Source organism: Bacillus rossius, assembly GCF_032445375.1.
Source record: "Bacillus rossius redtenbacheri isolate Brsri chromosome 9 unlocalized genomic scaffold, Brsri_v3 Brsri_v3_scf9_2, whole genome shotgun sequence".
NCBI lineage: Eukaryota > Metazoa > Arthropoda > Insecta > Phasmatodea > Bacillidae > Bacillus > Bacillus rossius.
The window spans coordinates 9,838,334-9,856,823 of NW_026962013.1; the positions used below are offsets into that span (position 1 = coordinate 9,838,334).

General features: G+C 43.3%; 2 protein-coding genes across 6 annotated transcripts in view; one reads left to right on the forward strand and one right to left on the reverse strand.

Annotated features, from left to right (window-relative positions):
• The window catches only part of LOC134543297 (long-chain-fatty-acid--CoA ligase 6), a 124,601-nt gene that overhangs the window by 80,863 nt on the left and 25,248 nt on the right, over positions 1-18,490 (reverse strand). For 3 of the 5 annotated variants that reach the window (XM_063388211.1, XM_063388212.1, XM_063388210.1), the window contains exon 3: positions 17,914-17,992. The exons of 1 other annotated variant lie outside the window; for it this stretch is intronic. Coding sequence is in view for 1 of the 4 variants with exons in the window: in XM_063388209.1 (XP_063244279.1) it covers positions 5,795-5,930 (136 nt within the window). In the remaining 3 variants the exon portion in view is untranslated. Of the gene's footprint in view, positions 1-5,794; positions 5,942-17,913; positions 17,993-18,490 lie in introns of those variants that run through there. One more of the 5 variants, XM_063388209.1, reaches the window with a different exon arrangement.
• LOC134543251 (uncharacterized) lies at positions 7,740-16,197 on the forward strand. Its single transcript, XM_063388158.1, has 5 exons — positions 7,740-7,819; positions 11,743-11,875; positions 14,123-14,244; positions 14,746-14,956; positions 15,769-16,197. The coding sequence occupies exons 1-5, from the start codon at positions 7,740-7,742 to the stop codon at positions 16,195-16,197; spliced, it is 975 nt and encodes a 324-aa protein (XP_063244228.1).

Here is an 18,490-nt window from a genome sequence, read left to right on the forward strand (position 1 = left end):
TTTCTTTTATTCAAGAAGACCTTAAAGTGCAGTAATTTGGAACATATTTAAGATCGGATTAGTATTAATTTAACTTTCATACAGTTGTCAGAAATCAATTCGAAAAAGACCAGATTTCTGAACCGCACCATTGTTCATCCATATACAACGTATTCTACATTCTCTTATTTACTTCTGCTTAAGGAAATACAACCCAGAAGTTATAGCCCAATTACGTCTTCCTATATACAGAATAAATTCTATATATATATGCTCAAAATAAATCTGTTGATTTTTCCCCTTACATAGTTTATTTTAATATTTTCCATAGACCCTAGTTTCTGTTTTTTTCCCCCCTTCAATTTCTTTTGTAACACGCACGCACATCTTTCCCGGCCCATTGTCGGTTTTGGAAACTAATCCAACCAGAATTTTAAAGTAATCTGGCCACGGTACTGCAGAAATATATCAGTGCACACGACTTATCAAACATCTGTCTCAAAGTTTCATATTTCCACAACAAAAGTTAGTTTTTTCACGCTACAACTAAATAGCTTTATTACTATTAAATATTTATTGATATTGGAGATGTTTTTAAACAGGATTTGTTTTTCGCATACCTTCAAATAATACGAGTTATCGCATTATTGCGGGTTGGACAAGCAAAGTGACCTTGAGACAATTAGATAGGATTAATTTTAATTTTATTTAGGAGGATATACTTATAGGGATCGTAGGTTTTCGCGGCCACTTGTCTGAAGTTTCTTGGCGTAAAAAGAGGGTTCCTAGGTACCCTGAAGATGGCGACTGAGAGGGTCGGCCGAAACGCCGGTGAAATCTTCCGCCGTCGACGCGCCTAAAAGCCAAGCAACTCCGGATAATTTTATGCTCACTTAAAATTGCTTGTGTTCAACTATTTCTTTTCCATTCAAAATTTTCTACGGGACCATTAAAGTTCAGTAATTCAGGCAGTGGATTTTATAACTATTCCAAGGCCAATCTCTTGAAATATTGAATGCACAGAACTGCCTCTTCTCCCCCAAAAAGTCTCCCTGGAGCCGCCCTTGTGTCGTATCCCCGAGCGGACTGGATACTTCTTCTGCTGAGTGGGTAGGCAGGAAGTGAAAGGCAATTACCTAACTACTGCTCACAGACTTATTCTTGCTGTTTATTTCACTTAATACGAACGAGGCATACAACTGGCTACATTCTATTACAAGTTACTCTACCTCACGATTACAACTCTTGTCTTAAGACAGACTTACAACTCGTAGTACAGATCACTGGTTACAGGGTAGTCCCATGCGTCTCAAGTGGACTCTACGTATACTAACTGACGTCCCTGAACCAAAGAAGCCCCCCCTGCAGCTTGTGAGTCACTATATATCTGTTTCTGCTACGTCTCAGGCAAAATTGTTCCTTCTGGAAAACTTTCGTTTACAACCTTCCGTGGTTGCACAAAAGCTTCCAGAACGTTTGGTTTTTCTACTGCGTGCTGGGGTCGCTCAAATTGCCCCGTCCAAGTAAACTACCGAATCATCTTATTTGCACTGAAATCACTCTGTTGTCCGCCTGTACTAACAGACTGTTTACTTACCATGGAGCCATAGCTGCTCTGAATCACAGGCCTCTTGTTTCCCGTGTTACTAGCATTTAAAAAAAAAAAAAAAAAAATTAATTATTATACATGTTTGGCAGCTCACAAAACTTGGAAGTTAGCAAGGGCGCAACAACAGGGGGGGGGGTGTCATGGGTATTTTGCCCCCCCCCCCCCCCCCTCAGAAACCTTGAAGTGGGGGCAAACGGGGCGAAGAAAGTACTGTGTAATCAATTTTTAGATAATAAAACTGCTTGAATAGCACCATTTTCCACCTTGAAATACAAATTTTTCCGCTTCAATAGGGGGGATAGGGGGTAGGGGGGATCGATGATTCATTATAAAAAGGTATATTCCCCCCCCTCCCTTTGGAAATTTAGTTGTTGCGCCCCTGGGTGTTGGTAATCTCACGGCCGTCCACAGAAGCCACGAGACACGCGGTCCGTGACGGGGAGGAGGGGTGTGGGGAGTGATGCCGTTGGGAAGGGGGGGGGGTTGTGAGGGTTGTGACGTCACGAGATCAGCGACCGGCGACGGACCAGAGCGGCGCGCAAGGATACTTCGCGAAGCGAGACCGTTACGCCCGGCACAGCCGAAAACAGGTTTCCCGCAGCGACGACGCTCCGAAGAACGGTACGCCCCCCCCCCCCCCCCTTTTTATCCCTTTTACCCCCTGCCCACCACACCCTGCCCGCCGGATCACGTGCTCGGATGAATTACGTTGTAGAAAATTCTACGTGCTCCTTGAATTCTCCTGTAACTTCATCTCAACAATCAGCGGATACATTCACACAGCAAGGATAAAAACTGTCAATATACGTACGACAAACATTCCTTTTCTATTTAAGCCTAACTACTTTCTTCACCCACTTTAATAGCAATTGCCTAAATAGTTTGGTGGAAGAATAAAATTATTTGTATGTGAGGAAGAAAACACGTCCGTAAATTTGAAGTTTTATAAGCATCCGAATGTGTTTTACAGAGCATTATTTTTAAATGAAAAAACAATGCCTGTTATCATTAACTTCTGTGCATATACACTTAAATCGCGATTCTGGCAAGCGCTGAACAAATATTTTTCAATAAGCCATATTGTATTTTTTGTAGTAGATCCACAAAACCTTTTATAGTTAACACAGAGCCAAAATGAAATATATATATATATATATATATATATATATATATATATATATATACATATTTATATGTTACATCGTTATTACAACTACTTACTAATTCATAAATTTCACTATAACTATAAGAAGTAAAATAAAGACAATATCTTCAGCCGAAATACCACTGAAACGATGAAACACTTATTTCCATTCCGACAAAAATGCAAAATTGCCAACCAAACTCAAATAAATATAAGTTAAATGTTCCCTGCATTTTCATTGCACTAGGCCTAGATAGGCCGTACCATGAAATTCTAGGGGATTTGCCCCTCACAAAAACTATTAATGTTATTCTCCTGATAATGTTACTTGCTCAGATGCGAAAATAATAAGGGTCTGCAGTAATTCACACATGCGAGTGAATCATCTTTCATAAAGATCGTTTTGAAATTTTTAGTAAGATAGTTCTTTAGTAGTTTACCTCATGCCAGTACACATTCATAACATAAGTAATGCCTTTGGCAGGTGTACACTAGTGTTGTCACACCTAATGCAGAGGTGAAATCTGAGTCTTGATTGCTTGTGGTTTGCCAGCTGTAGAGTTTAACACTAAGTAGTTGAAACACAATTAGCAACTAAGTGCAGACGCGTTTGCTCAGGAAGCAAATACTCCCGCCAGGATAATTAGCTTGTAATTAGCCTGGTCGTTAACGCATGCCACATAACATCATACAACCTGTTCCCAGTTCAAAGACGAATTCTGACAAGCAAACAGACGGAATAGCAATGGGTTCTTCACTTCTCCCTTCGTGGTCAACATTTTCATGAATTTTTTCGAGCAAGAAGCACTGAACATAACCAACAACCAAACTAAAATCTGGTTTCATTATGTTGACTACACTTTTCTTGTCTGGAAGAACGGCTCCGAAAAGTTAGAAAAGTTTACCCATTTCCTCAATTCACTCAGCCAAGGCTATCTATACAGTTCACATATGTTCTAGTTTCCAGAGAAAACTGCAAAATCAATATTAAAGTCAACGGAAAGACACACACAGGCCAAAACCTTCATTTCAATTACAACCATCTGGAAAGAACCAAAACTGGCATACTTCACACTTAATGAAATAAAACTGAAATTAATTGTTCCACAAGAAATCAGTTGCTGATGAACGAAAAAACTTAACTGTAATTCTAGCACATGGCTACCCACCTGGCCTCAAAAAAAGCACATCCAAAATCACTCAAAAAGCACATCCCAATTCACTAAAAAAAATTACAGAAAAAACCAAGAGGCACATTGAATATTCCCTATGCCCGTGGCCTCTCGAAAAAAAAAATTAAGACGATTGGGAAACAAACAAAGACTAAGAACAGTTTAAGTCAAATTCCACTATCAAATGCATGATCACCAGGTTAAAACCAGCAGAGCCCTTTCAACACGCATTAAAGAGCACAAAAACAACAAAAAAAAGTGAAACTCAAAAATCTACACTTGCCTAACATGCCTGAGAAAACAGCCATAAAATACTCTGGAACAATTCTGCAATACTTTGTAGTGAAATATGATTTTGTATGCTAGTTTGGTTTCTGTAAAAATTTGAACAATTTAAGTCTAAAGTTTTAAGAGTTTAATAGCTTTTAGTGCAGTCACTTGAACAAATGTATTTGCACATAAATAGCGGCAACCGACGAAGTCATTATGATCAAAAGATTAAGGGCGGTGGTATATATTTTCATCATGTTTTTGGATTAAGTTTAACTACCAGCTAGGGATCAGATCGTGTGAAATTACAGTGATACCGGCGGTCAAAGTTGGAACACGAATAGGTGACGCTACAATAACGAAAGAGAACCACCACCAAGGCGTTTTGTTTTTGTGCAAAACAATGCACACAACTTGCCGGCATCAGTATATTGTGGCTTTTAAAGGACAGCAATCATTAAACAGGTTAATGAATCAACATTCATATTTTTGGCTGTCAAAGACAAGATCAGTGTATAGGCAATGTATTGGTAGAATTAACGTTTGTTACATTACGCAATTAGGCCATGTTACCGATAGCATGTTAATAAAATTATTTTCAAATATCCTGCCGGTTTATCAATCTCTAAAAAGTCATTTTATTGCAGTCAACAAGCAACCAGCATCAGAGAGGCCAAATCACGGAGAGACTTTCTACAGAAAGAAACTAGCCATAGAAACGAATATGTGGCTAGAGTACACATAGTACCGAGACACCACATGAGTCCGTCAAATTTCCGAGTCTCTATAGTCATAGCCTATTTGAACAAGGAACATCATCAGGATGGATTGACCGGGATTAACGTGGTACGGATTTCGGCAAACACGTGCCGAATTTAAATGGCGCAGTGGTATTCGTTACTGGGCCTGAATGGGTTCGCGGGCGGATCACGGCTAAAAACCGCGGCAGAGACGCCTGGTTTTCTGTTTCCAAACGGGTTCTCGAAATCGTTCGGAGGTGAAATCTGTGCATGGAGCACAGCCTCCCCCCCCCCCCTTAATCCTCGTCGGCGCCGTTTCGATTCCCGGCGACCTCCCAGCTAGGACCGGGACACCGCAGCACCTGCTCCGCGACTGGGCCCAGTTTGTGTGGCACCTCGCGACGGTGCGCGACACAGACATTTGGCTGGCACGACGGGAGTTCCATCTCGGGAGCGAAACATCGCCATGGAATATTTACGTGTGCTTGAAATTGCCGCACTGTTGAAAAAAAAAAAAAAACCCCAAACAATTAAGTGCCAAATTTTTGCATAAAAATGGCTGTGCCTGATAAACTGGCTAGTAAAAATGTATTATCATTATTTATTAGCATTCTATTGAGAACACGAGTTAAATAAAATAAAAAAGATGTTGCCGAAAACTCTCAGGAGAGTATTGTTAATGGGAGCGAGACAGCAAATATCGCAAGGCTTTCACTTTAAAGAGTATTGTGATGACGGAAGTGTTACTAACGTCGTGCGAACAAGGTTTACGACACAGGGCAAATGAACCCCGCGAACGGTTTTCAACAACAGCAGAGAAGTCCACGTGAACAGCCAGGCCGACTGGTCGCAGGAAGGAAGGACGAAGGAGCGCACTTACAAGTCCTCGGGGAGTCATCATCCCGCCGCTTGTCCTTGCGCCTGCGCCTCCCGGAGTCCGCCCCGGCCTTCGCCCGGAGCCCGGAGCGCGCGGGCTTGCGCCCGGAGCCGCCGCGCAGAACCTCGTCCGGCCACATCGCTGCGGCGTGTACGTCGACGACGCAGGCCGCCGCGCGCCCGGAGCTCCCCCTCTACGCGCGGGGTGGTGGAGGGGGGTAGCAGCGGTGGCGGCGGTGGCGAAGGCAAAAAAAAAAAACACTTCCAAACTTTCAAAATTAATTGGGCCACGTTCCGCCAGATCTCGCCGTCATGGGTCACGCGCCCTTCCTCCCCTCTTTCGCTTCCTCTCCCCCTTCCCTTCCGCAACTTTCCTACTCCCCGCGAAGCCGGGGTTCACGAAGTTTATGTCGCGAGCACTCGAATTTTCCTAACCCCCTCCTCCCCCACCACTTCTCAACTCTTTCCCCTTTTCCGTATAGACACTCGCCCGTACGTTGAAATCACCGAGGGACGTGACCGAAAAGAAAAAAGGCCGACGCGTTTGCCCAACGCAACGGGTCGAAAAACCCCGCGACGAATCAAGTTTTTTTCCTTTGTTAACAAAACTCCCGCTTCGTGAACTACGTCCGAAAAATGGCGTAATCGTCGCACCGCCGCCGAGCGTTTGTGTCGTTCGACGGCCCCTCTCTCTTCCATGTGGGACCGAACCAGCTTCTCCCCCCCACCGACATGGAGAAATCCCCCACCACTCATATCCCCCCCCCTCCCCCATCGAGGGACCGAAACTCGGCGGACGCGGAACGGACGGGTCGCCTGGCTTCGTGGGCTCGTCCCAGTTTGAACTTGAACTCGGGCGGGGCGCGGGGCGGGGTCGATTCGCAGGCCCGACCCCGAGGCGAGAGCAAGAGCGGCTCACGTCCTTCCTTTCCCCCCTCTCCTGGCAGTACCACTAGCTCCCCGCCCCTCCCTCGCTTCAAAAACACACGCACTTCCTCGTGCACTCGACACTGCCTGATGCGCAGCGCGGAGTTCATCGGGACCAGATGCTTTACCTCCGTTGCGCGATATTTTGAAGCACCAGCCTCGGTTGTCAAGGGGTGAAGGAGGGCTTTTTTGACACCCGGGTGAAGCAATGCATTTTTTTTTTAATGTAAAGCCGCACTTGCACATTCTGGAAAGTCAGGGAAAAGACAAAAAAATAAGTTTGAATTGGTCAGGGATGTCGGTGAATTCACTTGAAATCCTGGAAAAGTCATTGAAATTCCCCAGTGGTAATAAATCGAGGGGGAAATTTTAATGCCATCACTCAAAATGTGAAATATTTTTTTTTCCAGACTGTATTTTATTGCATAGTCACACACGCCATAAAATGGCGTATGCAAGGTTCTGTTTGAAATTTTATTTCTGTGACACCATTTTAGGCCAGCTATGGGAATGATTGAAGTCTCTTGTTTTTTTCGTTATTTTTTCTTCAGATAATCGCAAAATAGGTGAATTATTAAAAAAAAAAAATAGTCATGGAAATTTTACATTATGGTCACCGAAAGTCAGGGAAATTTTATTGCAGATGTGTGGACAGCATGTCTTCTCCATACCGTGCACTACCATCAACGGTAAGCCTAAGATGTCCATCAAGTTCTGTCCCTGCCCGAACACGCCCGAACATTCACCTTCGGCCAAACTGGGGTTTATTTATATATATTTATATTTCTCTGTTTATTTTAATGTAGCTATACTAACCTAACTAACCGTCCATAGTGTTTTAAAGTGTTTTAAAGTGTTTTAATGTAGCTCACCTAAACGACCACTTTTAATATTTGAATTAATTTTTCCTGCGCAAAAATAAAACAAATCCCGAGGTTGGCCGAAGGTGAATATTCGGGCGTGTTCGGGCAGGGACAGGACTTGATGTACATCTTAGGCTTCTCACCATCAACCCTGTGTTCATGAAAAAACCGTTCAGATTCGTGAGGACCAACTTCACCAAGTCCACCGGCGCGGCGGTGAACCGAGTACCTGGTTCCTGGTAACGAGTACCTGGTACCTGGTAACGGCGGTACCGCGGCCGCTGTCTACGTGCGCGAGGCAGGAATGCGGCGAACTTTCTCCCCGTCGACGGCTCCGGAGCAAACTGGCTTCCACCAGCCGCGGTCGGCGCGGGTTCGCCTCGCGAGGAGATCGAAGACCGCCATTTTGTTTTTAAAACACACACTATTAGCTTACCTTGTGACCAACGAACTATGTAAACAAATCTCGGAAGCCGATTTTAACTTACTTCTAAATTTCGCATCGACTTGAAACTTTGAAAGTGTAATCCGGATGACAATACCTACAATAATTTGGTACCATCGAACTGATCTGATGATTGAGACAAGAGGTAGGATAGTTGATCTCCTCAATGGCTACTAGTAAACCTCATTTGATTTGTTTTAACTGGTCACATGCAACGTGTTTTTTTAAAACTATAATTATATATATATATTTAATATTATACCGTAACTTTCGGAATGTATCATCTGTATATTTTATTTATTGGCTTGGCGGGACACATAGCACACGCTTACACAAAGTTTCCGGAAGTTTTTATGAAATAAAGTTTAAAATTCGTTGGCTTTAAAATCTCCTAAATCAAAATTACAGTTATTTCTTACCGGCGGCTACAAGTTAGGAACTATTAAGTAGGCCTACCTATACATGAGCGAAATAAGGAAGTCAATCAGATTCACCTTAATACCTTCGCTCCTAAGGCTATTTACAAATTCACCGTGATTACCTATATACTTAGACAAACGTGACCCCGGAAGTGACCTCACAAGGGCTGTCCGAATGAACGTGAAGTACACAAGTATGCAAGTAAGCGAATCTTGCGTACTTCTCGCGTACTTCCCTTGTAAACAAATGTCGCCAATTTTTAAAAGCGTTTTGTTGCTAATATTTTAGTTAAAACTTTAGTAACTTTGTATTTTAACACAATCAATGAATAAACAAATATTTTAACAGGTTTATAAGTAATATTGAACAAATTCAAACACATATACCGAACTATCTTACGAAGCAAATGTTGAAACTTAAGTTTGTAATCGTGTATGTGTGTGGGAGTGGGTAATCGCGTCTAAAAATTGAAAATTAGTTTGTTTTTTTACTAAGATTTAATTATTAATTTAAAAAATATATATTTCCACCTGTTTGGGTGGCTAATTTCATTTATAAGTTCAAAAATATATATCCGTCAGAGTTGTTTTAGCCGTTACAAGGACAAGTAGGTACGCAAGGTATCAGTAGGTGACACAGACTTGTAACTCTGATACTACCGAAGAATTAAGGAAACGAATTGTATATATTTTTTCCGTGATTAGTTTTTGAAATCGGAACACATCGTGAGAGAGGCTTAGTGCGTCCCAGGCGCTCGGATGGGTCCCGTTACAAGGCAGTTAAACGAACATTTAATTGCCCGCGAGACATGGAACACCCGCGGCAGTCGTTCGTGTTCCGTTCACCGCATGAAGGCAATAACGTGCAGACCATCAAAAAATGTGGTTCCGTTACTTTAACGCCCGCACGTTCGCAGCAAAGGTAACGGAACACGTTTCTGACGCGTTGTAAACGCCAAAATGAAGGACGCACTTAAACATTTTATGTCGCGAGCATTTTTTTGAAGAGGGCTGAAGCCGCCATACTGTATTTATAATTTATTTACTATTAGTGTAATTCCTATTATTAATTATTTATATCAATCATTGGCATGAGAATGAAAAATATCGGTATTAACTAACACGGTATTAACTAACACACTACATGATGTAACCCACAGGAGTAAGTAACTAGTTACTTCATGTGGGTGACGAGGATGTAATAGTTACACAAGCTTACAAAATTACTTCAAGAGTACAAATGTAGGTCATGCGATTATTCGAGCAACAATAAAATATAAATCTGTTCTACAAGCTGTGAATGATATTAAACATGCAACGAAACATTAATTTTGTTAATTTTATTATTCGTTCTGTTGGTATTGTTCGTTTTCATGTCTAAGTTTTTTTTTTTTTTTTTTAGAATTGCTTATTTTTTTCTCCGTCTGTACTTTCGGCGACAGCATATCTTGGCATGTTCTATGTTTTTGTAAATATGTTAGTAGTTTATTTGTCTGTCTAGCGCGGGTTTTCCGCGACAAACACATACTCTATACATTAAATACAATTCATTGGACATACGCCATTTCAGTTTTGCACTGTTTGCCATGTAACAATAACCATTCAAGAATGCAAAATCTTAATATATATATATATATATATATATAAATCCAGTGTCCTGATTTTTGTTTCCAGTGAACTCTTCACCAAGTCAACCGATTTCGATTCGATTCAATTCAATTCAATAAGTTTTTATTTTTGCATTGTTACAAATACACATTTACACTTAAATGTGGCATCCCAGCACCATGTACTCTTTTGCCAAAAAATACTAATATTAATTACACTTACACTTAGGTACAATACACTATTTACAAGAAAATTACAACCGATTTCGATGAAAATTGGCATTTATGTGTAATTTTTTCCAACTTGAGAGACAGGATGGTTTTTATTTCGATTAATGGTCTTGATAATTTATAATTAATAATAAACTGATTATCAATGTTGATTGGTGTTTAAGCCCGGGAAACAGTGGGTATTTCGTCTCCATGACAACGTTTCTTGTATTGTTGTATTAAGTTTGTTGTCAAAATTAATTCATTTTAATTTTATTTCATTTATTATAACTGTAAATAAGAGATTTGGTCTCATTTTTTCCCCATTAATACAACAGTGCGAAGCCGGGCCGGGCAGCTAGTAAGAAATAAAAATGTAAACCAAAACCCACAGAGAACATACCTAAACCAGGTGATGTCAAACAGATAAACCCAACGATGAACCTAAACAGGTATTACGGACGACACCACGACAGCACGGACGAATACATCCAAATTTTAATATCAGTTAAGAATTCCGTGGAAGGAATTTAGTCTTGAATAAGATAACAACAGCACAGGACAACACAGACGAGACAGTTTAATCAATAACAGTAAGTGCAGGCATTTAACAAAAACCTAGACAACGCGGCAAATATACGAACACAACTATTAAAATAAAACAGATATTACGGGCAACACCGCGACGACATCCGACGAACGCAGTAAGGTTTCTTAAAACAGAACAGTTACACAAACAGACTTAATGCCTGATGACGGGAACAGAAGCCAGTTACCGAAACGTCTTAACTATTTTGTCATAGGATACCTACTGTGTGTTCGTCTGTGCTGTCATCGTGGTGCTGTCCGTAATACCGGTTAAGTTCATCGTTGGGTTTATCTGTTCGACATCAGGTGATTTAGGCTTAGGCTACTCTCTGTGGGTTTTGGTTTTCATTTTTTTTTTAAATTTCTTATTTGCATTCTTCAATTTTTTTTTTCCAAGATAAAAAACAATGGTAAAAAAAAACTTCAATGGCGCATGTTTAAGCAATTGTATTCAATCAAAATTCCCAGTTGCATGAATCGTTTTTGAAGGACGTATACTCCAGCCACATTTCGTTAGATTGCTGCCGCGTCGATCTTAAGACCGCGCGCGCCACAGCCGGACGTCGAAGCAGAAGCAGTGGCGGCACCAGGAAGACCTCTCGGGCAGGGCTCTCACACGCAGGAGGATGCAGTTAGTAATCGTGACATTACCCTTGGGATATTCACCAAATATGTGGTCTCAAATAGGTACTGAAATCTAGTATTTTCGTACTAATTTTGATTGAAATAAGAGTTTAGCACATTAACGAAAGTATTTAAGTTAACATTAATATTCCCTACAAAGAAATAATAAGTAAAATTTGGGCTCGGAAGGGGCTGTCGCCCCCCTGCGCCCTTCCTCTGGAGCCGGGCGTCGAAGCAGGAGCCCCCCTGCACGGCTGTCATGTCGGCAGCGCCGCCGCGCGCAGGGGGCGTCGTCCCCTGGAAGAGAAAGTTCGCGACGAGATCCTCGTCACCCGCGCGTTCCACTCGGTCGCCGACGATAAACAACGCCAGCCAGCCTCCTCCTCTCCGGACCTGCTCGACGTAGCGCGCCGTGGCCTGTTTCAGAGGAGACGGCTCCCGAGTTTGACGGGGAACTTGGTATGTCTTAATCTCTCCCGCGAAGTAGCACTGCCGTAGCGAGATTAGCAGCCAGAACGGCTTTGGACACTTGAAGTAGCACTGCCATAGCGAGATTAGCAGCCAGAACGCCTTTGGACACGTGAAGTAGCACTGCCATAGCGAGATTAGCAGCCATAACGGTTTGGACACGACGTTTTGATAGGACGTATATCCTGAACACGACACCATTTTCTTGAAAGCTTTATTAGCTTCAATCGTTAAAAGAAAAACTAAAATGACCACTAACAGCTGCTTAAATGCCATTTCCTCTTCCGAATGCGAAACACAAAAATCGGAAACCCAATTCTGAAAATTAATTAATATTTCCTCGAAATATTAAGCAAAATTATTCGAGTACTTCAATATTGTGTGGAATGCCTTCGATTTTTAATCAATACGATCCTAGAGGTATTGTCCCAACATAAGTGAATCATATCACTATACATTTCATTATGTTGTTTTTAAGTACGTCCTTTTTTTACGTTTCTTCTATTACGTGGTAACACAATCTATAGCTTGTTTGTTACTCCTTGTTTTTTTCTCGCTGCAACACATCTCACGAGCACTGATCACATCTCTAACTTGACTTCAGCTGATTGTTGGAAACAGAACACAGGCTTGTGAAATCATATCCGAGACGACGGGTCACAAGACTCTCGCCCATGGCTGTAAAGAAACTGACACCAGAAGTGTGCGAAGTAAAGCGTCGAGCTTTTTTCAAGTCTTCGGTAACGTCAACACTCGGAGACCCAAGCTGTTCGGGGGTTCCCTCACCGAAGCCAACGTAACAGGAAGCTTCGTTGTTTATACGTCTTTATTGTATTCCGTAAACACTTCTCACGAAGTTACCCCAACAGAGGGGGAGCCCGCCCAGTCAGGGCGTAACTGCGTTGGTGAGGCAGGGTGATGAGCACATCGCTCGCTGGTACTTCTAGCGCGGTATCGCCTGCAAGCACAAAGCTCTGAACCGGCGCGCAAGTCTTCTCGTGAAATCTGGCCGGTCACCGTTATATTATAAGGGGGAGAACTGAATTAAACAGGTGTAATTGAAGTACCTTAGGTGCTTCCAAGAATCTGAAAAACATGCCTTTTAACCACATTATCTCTTCTACAAATACTATTTCAAAACTTAATCCGAAAACTAAAACCACTTATCGGTCCTCAACGAATTCTTGAATGCTTTTCGTCAACAGGCTCCACTTGGATTATCTTGAGTAGTTGTTTTTTCCCGAAGTTCTGCGCACCGTGAGTGCACCCGGGTAGGTAGGGCCTTAAGGGGCCCGCCTACCTGGTCACACATATGGTGTGCAGAGCTTCAGGAAAAACAACGCGATTTCATAACTACCCAAGATATCCGAGTGGGGTATGTTTACGAAAAGCATTTAAGAGTTCGCTGAGGCCCGAAAAGTACTTTTAATTTTGGATCATGTTTTTAAACTGTATTTCTAGAAGAGTTAAAATGGCTGAAACGCATGTTTTCAGAGTAATTTTTAGTTGTAAAACAAGTGGTACAGATTCTTGAAAGCACTTAAGGGACTTGCATTACACCTTTATCTTCATTTCCCCGTAATATAAAAATACGGTCACCGCTCAAATTTCACAGTTATCCATTGACGACGAGAAGACTGCGCGCCAGTTCAGAGCCTTGCGCTTAGAGGCGATACCGCGCTAGAAATACCATCGAGCGTCGCGCTTATCAATTCGCCTCACTAACACACATACACCCCTGACGAGGCGGGCCCCTTAAGGACGCACTCTAGACATGAGCCACTCTAGCCCCGCGAGAGGGCGGAACTCACGCGGCTCCCCGTCTCCGATGACCCACATTAAGACCCGCGGGATTAAGGCGCACGATTTCCCCCCTCTCCCACAACCGCGGTGTTTCTTCTCCTCCCGCCATGTTTCCCCGGCCGCGCCATTTCCCCGGGGAGCGCACATCGCAGCCGTTCCACATACGCCCCCACACTCCACCAACCCCCCCCCCCTCACTAACCAACCCGCGGGGACGGGTCGTTCACCCCTGCGTCTCGCCCATGGCAGGACGAGGAAGGCGCGCTCGCTCTCTCTCTCGCACGCACATCCGGTGCGCCGGCGGTAACGGTGACTGGAGTGAGTGAGTGAGTGAGTGAGTGAGTGGAGTGACTGCAGCAGCTGTCCTCGGTCACGTAGGTCCCCGACCTGCCGCGACCACCTGGCTTCACTTCCCGGCTTCACTTCAGGTCAGGGGGGAACGTAGCGGACGTTGCCGTGGGCTGCATGGCCTTCTCCCACCCCCGCCCATTCATCAAACAGTCTGCTGACTCGTGCAATTAATATTATTTTGTTTTAATTATTCCAAAATACAACTTCTAACACAAATATTTATATGGGAAGCCTACGATGTACATTCTGTATTGCAGAGACCCAAACAAGCCCGAATATCTACCTTCGGCCAAACGACGGCATTAAAATGATTTGACAATATTTTTAATGTAGCTATGCTAACCTAACATAACCAACCATCCACAATTTTGTAAAGTAATAAACAAAAAACTGACGAAGTTGGCCGAAGGTAAATATTCGGGCTTGTTCGGGTCTGTGCAATACAGAATGTACATCGTAGGCTTCCCTATTTATATTGTATATAAGTTTTTTTTTTCCCCTTCAAGTTGCAAAGTTCTACAATATTATTCGCTTCAACAAAGACAGACGCCCACTCCATAGAATAATATACACCTTGACGGCTGGAGCCATGGAGGAAGTCTTGCCTCCTTGGCGTGTGTAACTCGTCTGTGGTGTAAACAAGCGACCAGAAGAGGGAGGATGTTCCTGATCACAGTTGACGAAGGCGCGACGAGCCGCCGCCGGCACAAGGTGGTGCTGCTGGGAGACAGCGGCGTGGGCAAGACCTGCCTGCTCACCAGGTTCATGTACGACACCTTCGACGAGACGCACCACCCCACCGTCGGCATCGACTTCGTGTCGCGCACCGTCTACCTGCGCGACGGGCCCACGCGACTGCAGGTACGCTCGAGCCCGCCGGCACTCCTCGGTCCGACCAGCCGTCACAACTTAGAAGCACACAACTTAGAAGCACGCAACTTAGAAGCACGCAAATTAGAAACACGCAAATTAGAAGCACGCAAATTAGAAACACCCAACTTAGAAACACGCACCTTAGAAACATGCACCTTAGAAACACAAACTATAGAATCTTCTTCTAAGTTATACCTCTTCTAAGTTGTGTGTTTCTCAGTTATGATAATTCTAAGTTACATGGATTTTTTCGAGGTTTCTAAGTTGTGTGTGGTTCCCCAACGTGAACTGGAGATGCGTTCTCTCCCTGGTTTACACCCCGCTAGACTGGCAGCACATCTCAAAGCGATAATATCATATAGTTAGAGACCTGAAAAATTCGCGGGTTCATTTCGTGTTTTGCTAAAATTCAAATAATTATAACTTAGTGGTGCTTCTGCAATTTGTTTACTGTTAATCTGGAGGACTGAGTGCCAATTAGAGACCCTCACTCAATAGAAGTGTCGAATCACAGGCCACCCAGTCGAGACGACTCACAAGTCAGCAGCCAATGAACAGTTGGCATTTGCCCGAGTGTCTAGAGGATATTGTAGTCTATCCTGAAGGCCATTGAACCCACGAATTTTTCCGGTCTCAACCTATAGTAGGTCGTAAAAAAAAATGTATTGCCAGTTATATTGATACTATTGGTCACACACTGTAGCGAAAATTACCAAAATTAGTTTTACTATTAAAGTTTTGACGGGCCACTGGACGGGTGACCATGACGGAGAGGCTGAGGACACGCGGTGCGCGCGCAGGTGTGGGACACGGCGGGGCAGGAGCGCTTCCGCAGCCTGGTGCCGGCCTACGTGCGCGACTCGGGCGCCGCCGTGGTCGTGTACGACGTGGGCAGCCGCGACTCGTTCCTGCGCGCGCCCGCGTGGGCGGCGACGGCGCGCGACGGCGGCGTGGGGGCCTTGGCGCTGGCCGGCAACAAGGCGGACCTGGGGCGCCGCGAGGTGGCGGCGGAGGAGGGTCGCGAGGCGGCGGCACGCATGGGCGCCTCGTTCCTCGAGACCAGCGCCCGCACGGGCCTCAACGTGCACGCGCTGTTCCGGCGCCTGGCGGAGCAGCTGTCCGGCGCCGGGGACAGCCGCCGCCCCCGTGGGCCGCCGCCGGCGAGGGAGACACACGTGGCGCTGGTGGAGGAGCGCGTCGGCGACCAGGCCGGCGGCTGCTCGTGCTGACACCACGTGGCGCACTAGCGTCGCCCACGTTCCGACACCACGTGGCGCACTAGCGTCGCCCGCGTTCTGACACCACGTGGCGCACTAGCGTCGCCCGCGTTCTGACACCACGTGGCGCACTAGAGTCGCCTGCATTCTGACACCACGTGGCGCACTAGCGTCGCCTGCGTTCTGACACTACGTGGCGCACTAGCGTCGCCTCCGTTCTGACACCACGTGGCGCACTAGCGTCGCCTGCGTTCTGACACTACGTGGCGCACTAGCGTCGCCCACGTTCTGACACTACGTGGCGCACTAGCGTCGCCCGCGTTCTGACACTACGTGGCGCACTAGAGTCGCCTGCATTCTGACACCACGTGGCGCACTAGCGTCGCCCGCGTTCCGACACCACGTGGCGCACTAGCGTCGCCCGCGTTCCGACACTACCCACGTGGCGCGCATCGTACATCAACTTTTGGAACAGACTGAGTAATTCCTTCAACAATTATAACAAATATATATCTACGGTAAAACAGTAGCTGAATTTTAACAAAAATTAAATTTAGAATACAAATAGCTTACTTTTTTCTATAAATGGCTGCCAACGTTGCATTTATAGTTTTTTCGCACAGCAAGGATAACGAGAATCAATATTGAACAGATGACGTTTAAATTGGTTTAAATGTAATGCTGCTGGCTAGGGTTTTAAAAATTATCATAGTTATTGTGTGGATTTAAACGCCAGCGGTAAAATGAAATAAATATTTTTTTTGAAAGGAATTTAAATCACATCACGAAGTAGCCAGAGGCACTAATGCCACCGATTCAGTTATTTATTCAATTTGACTAAATATTCACACTGCACGAAAACGTTAAAAATTCATCTTTGGGTGATAATTATGTATAAAGTATGCAATATACAAAAATATTGTTCCTTTTAAAGTTCAACTAGTCAAAGTATACAATTTGACCGCGTTCAACGTAAATATAAAATAACGATTCCTTTAGACGCGTAGTTTTACGTTTTAACGCCTTCTCGACTAAAATAGATAATATAGTGAAAATTTAAAAGTTTCTGATAATCTGGACTGGAAAAACTTTTTTTTTGTATTGGCCCTAGACGCGAAGATCGTGAAGCATACAAGCTTACGAGTGGAAAAAGGACCTAAGTTCAGGCACAATAAATCTCAAGGCTCCAAATCCTAATGTCTTGAATACAGAGAAGATGCCCATTTATTGCAAGTATAATTTTACACATTGAGTACCAAGTTTTTATCCACAGTGGTATAACTTTTTATCTTGTCCCGTCCGTCATTGTTTCACTGTTGACATCAGACTCGTGACGTCACTTGGACAATATTAATAGGAGAATGAACTGTTAATACAATAAAGGACTTTAATGTCTCCATGAGGATTACGCTAAAAATAAATAATTTTGGTGACTGTCAAGTTATCTCCAATGGTTTTTTGTTCCCCCCCCCCCCCCAATAATAAATAATTCCACGTCGTTATTACTTGATTGACATAACTACAGTGGTATTAAACGAAGTTTCTGCTGAGATGGCATTAAAAATAGGACTGGTTTGGAAAACATAAAACATTAACGTTGTTATTGCAAAAACCAAAATGAATTAAACAGATATAAAGCACAAGGAGAGTGTAACATTGTAGGGGTAAGAAATATGTTTAGATAAGTCAGTGTAGAAAACAACTACAAAACTTAAATGTAATACATACATTTCTCCTAGTCAGGTACAACAGGTCGTATGGCGAAAATATTACTAGACGAGGTTTCAGCCTTTGCGCCCAAGTATTCCTGAAACAGATAAAGTTTAGGATTTATTTTAACCATAAAAGGTTTGCAATAAATATTACCTCTAATTTACCCCAGTGGGATATTTGGAGGTATAGCTCCAAACCCTATATTGATTCAAGTTAGTAAACTGAAGTAAATTAGTGCTCTAGGAAAAAAAACTATAGCTTTATGTAAACACACTTTCAATAGAACACACCAAAGCAACATTGTTTTATATTTAAAAAATAATAAATTTATATTTGGAATAATGATTTTTTTCCCTTTTTTTCATTATATAAATTCTGAATTAGGCATTTGAACAGAATTTTTTGTCCTAATATATCTACAAAATTTTGGCAGATTTTAAATTAATGTAACTTGTACTTCAGATTCATTCAAATTTTATTTATTTTAACATTACTTTTAATGCAATGTTAAAACTAGTATTTTTCGGTCTACGGACGAATTTTATCCGTAAGTATGAAACTTTACCTACTTAAAAAAATATATCTGAAAATG

What these genes read in the sequence shown, in the direction of transcription:
- LOC134543251 (XM_063388158.1), top strand. Translation starts at nt 7,740, where the DNA reads ATGAAAAAACCGTTCAGATTCGTGAGGACCAACTTCACCAAGTCCACC. An exon ending in CCCCGCCCATTCATCAAACA is followed by an intron (nt 14,245 to 14,745) that starts GTCTGCTGACTC and finishes ACAAGCGACCAG; the next exon opens with AAGAGGGAGGATGTTCCTGA. An exon ending in ACGGGCCCACGCGACTGCAG is followed by an intron (nt 14,957 to 15,768) that starts GTACGCTCGAGC and finishes GTGCGCGCGCAG; the next exon opens with GTGTGGGACACGGCGGGGCA.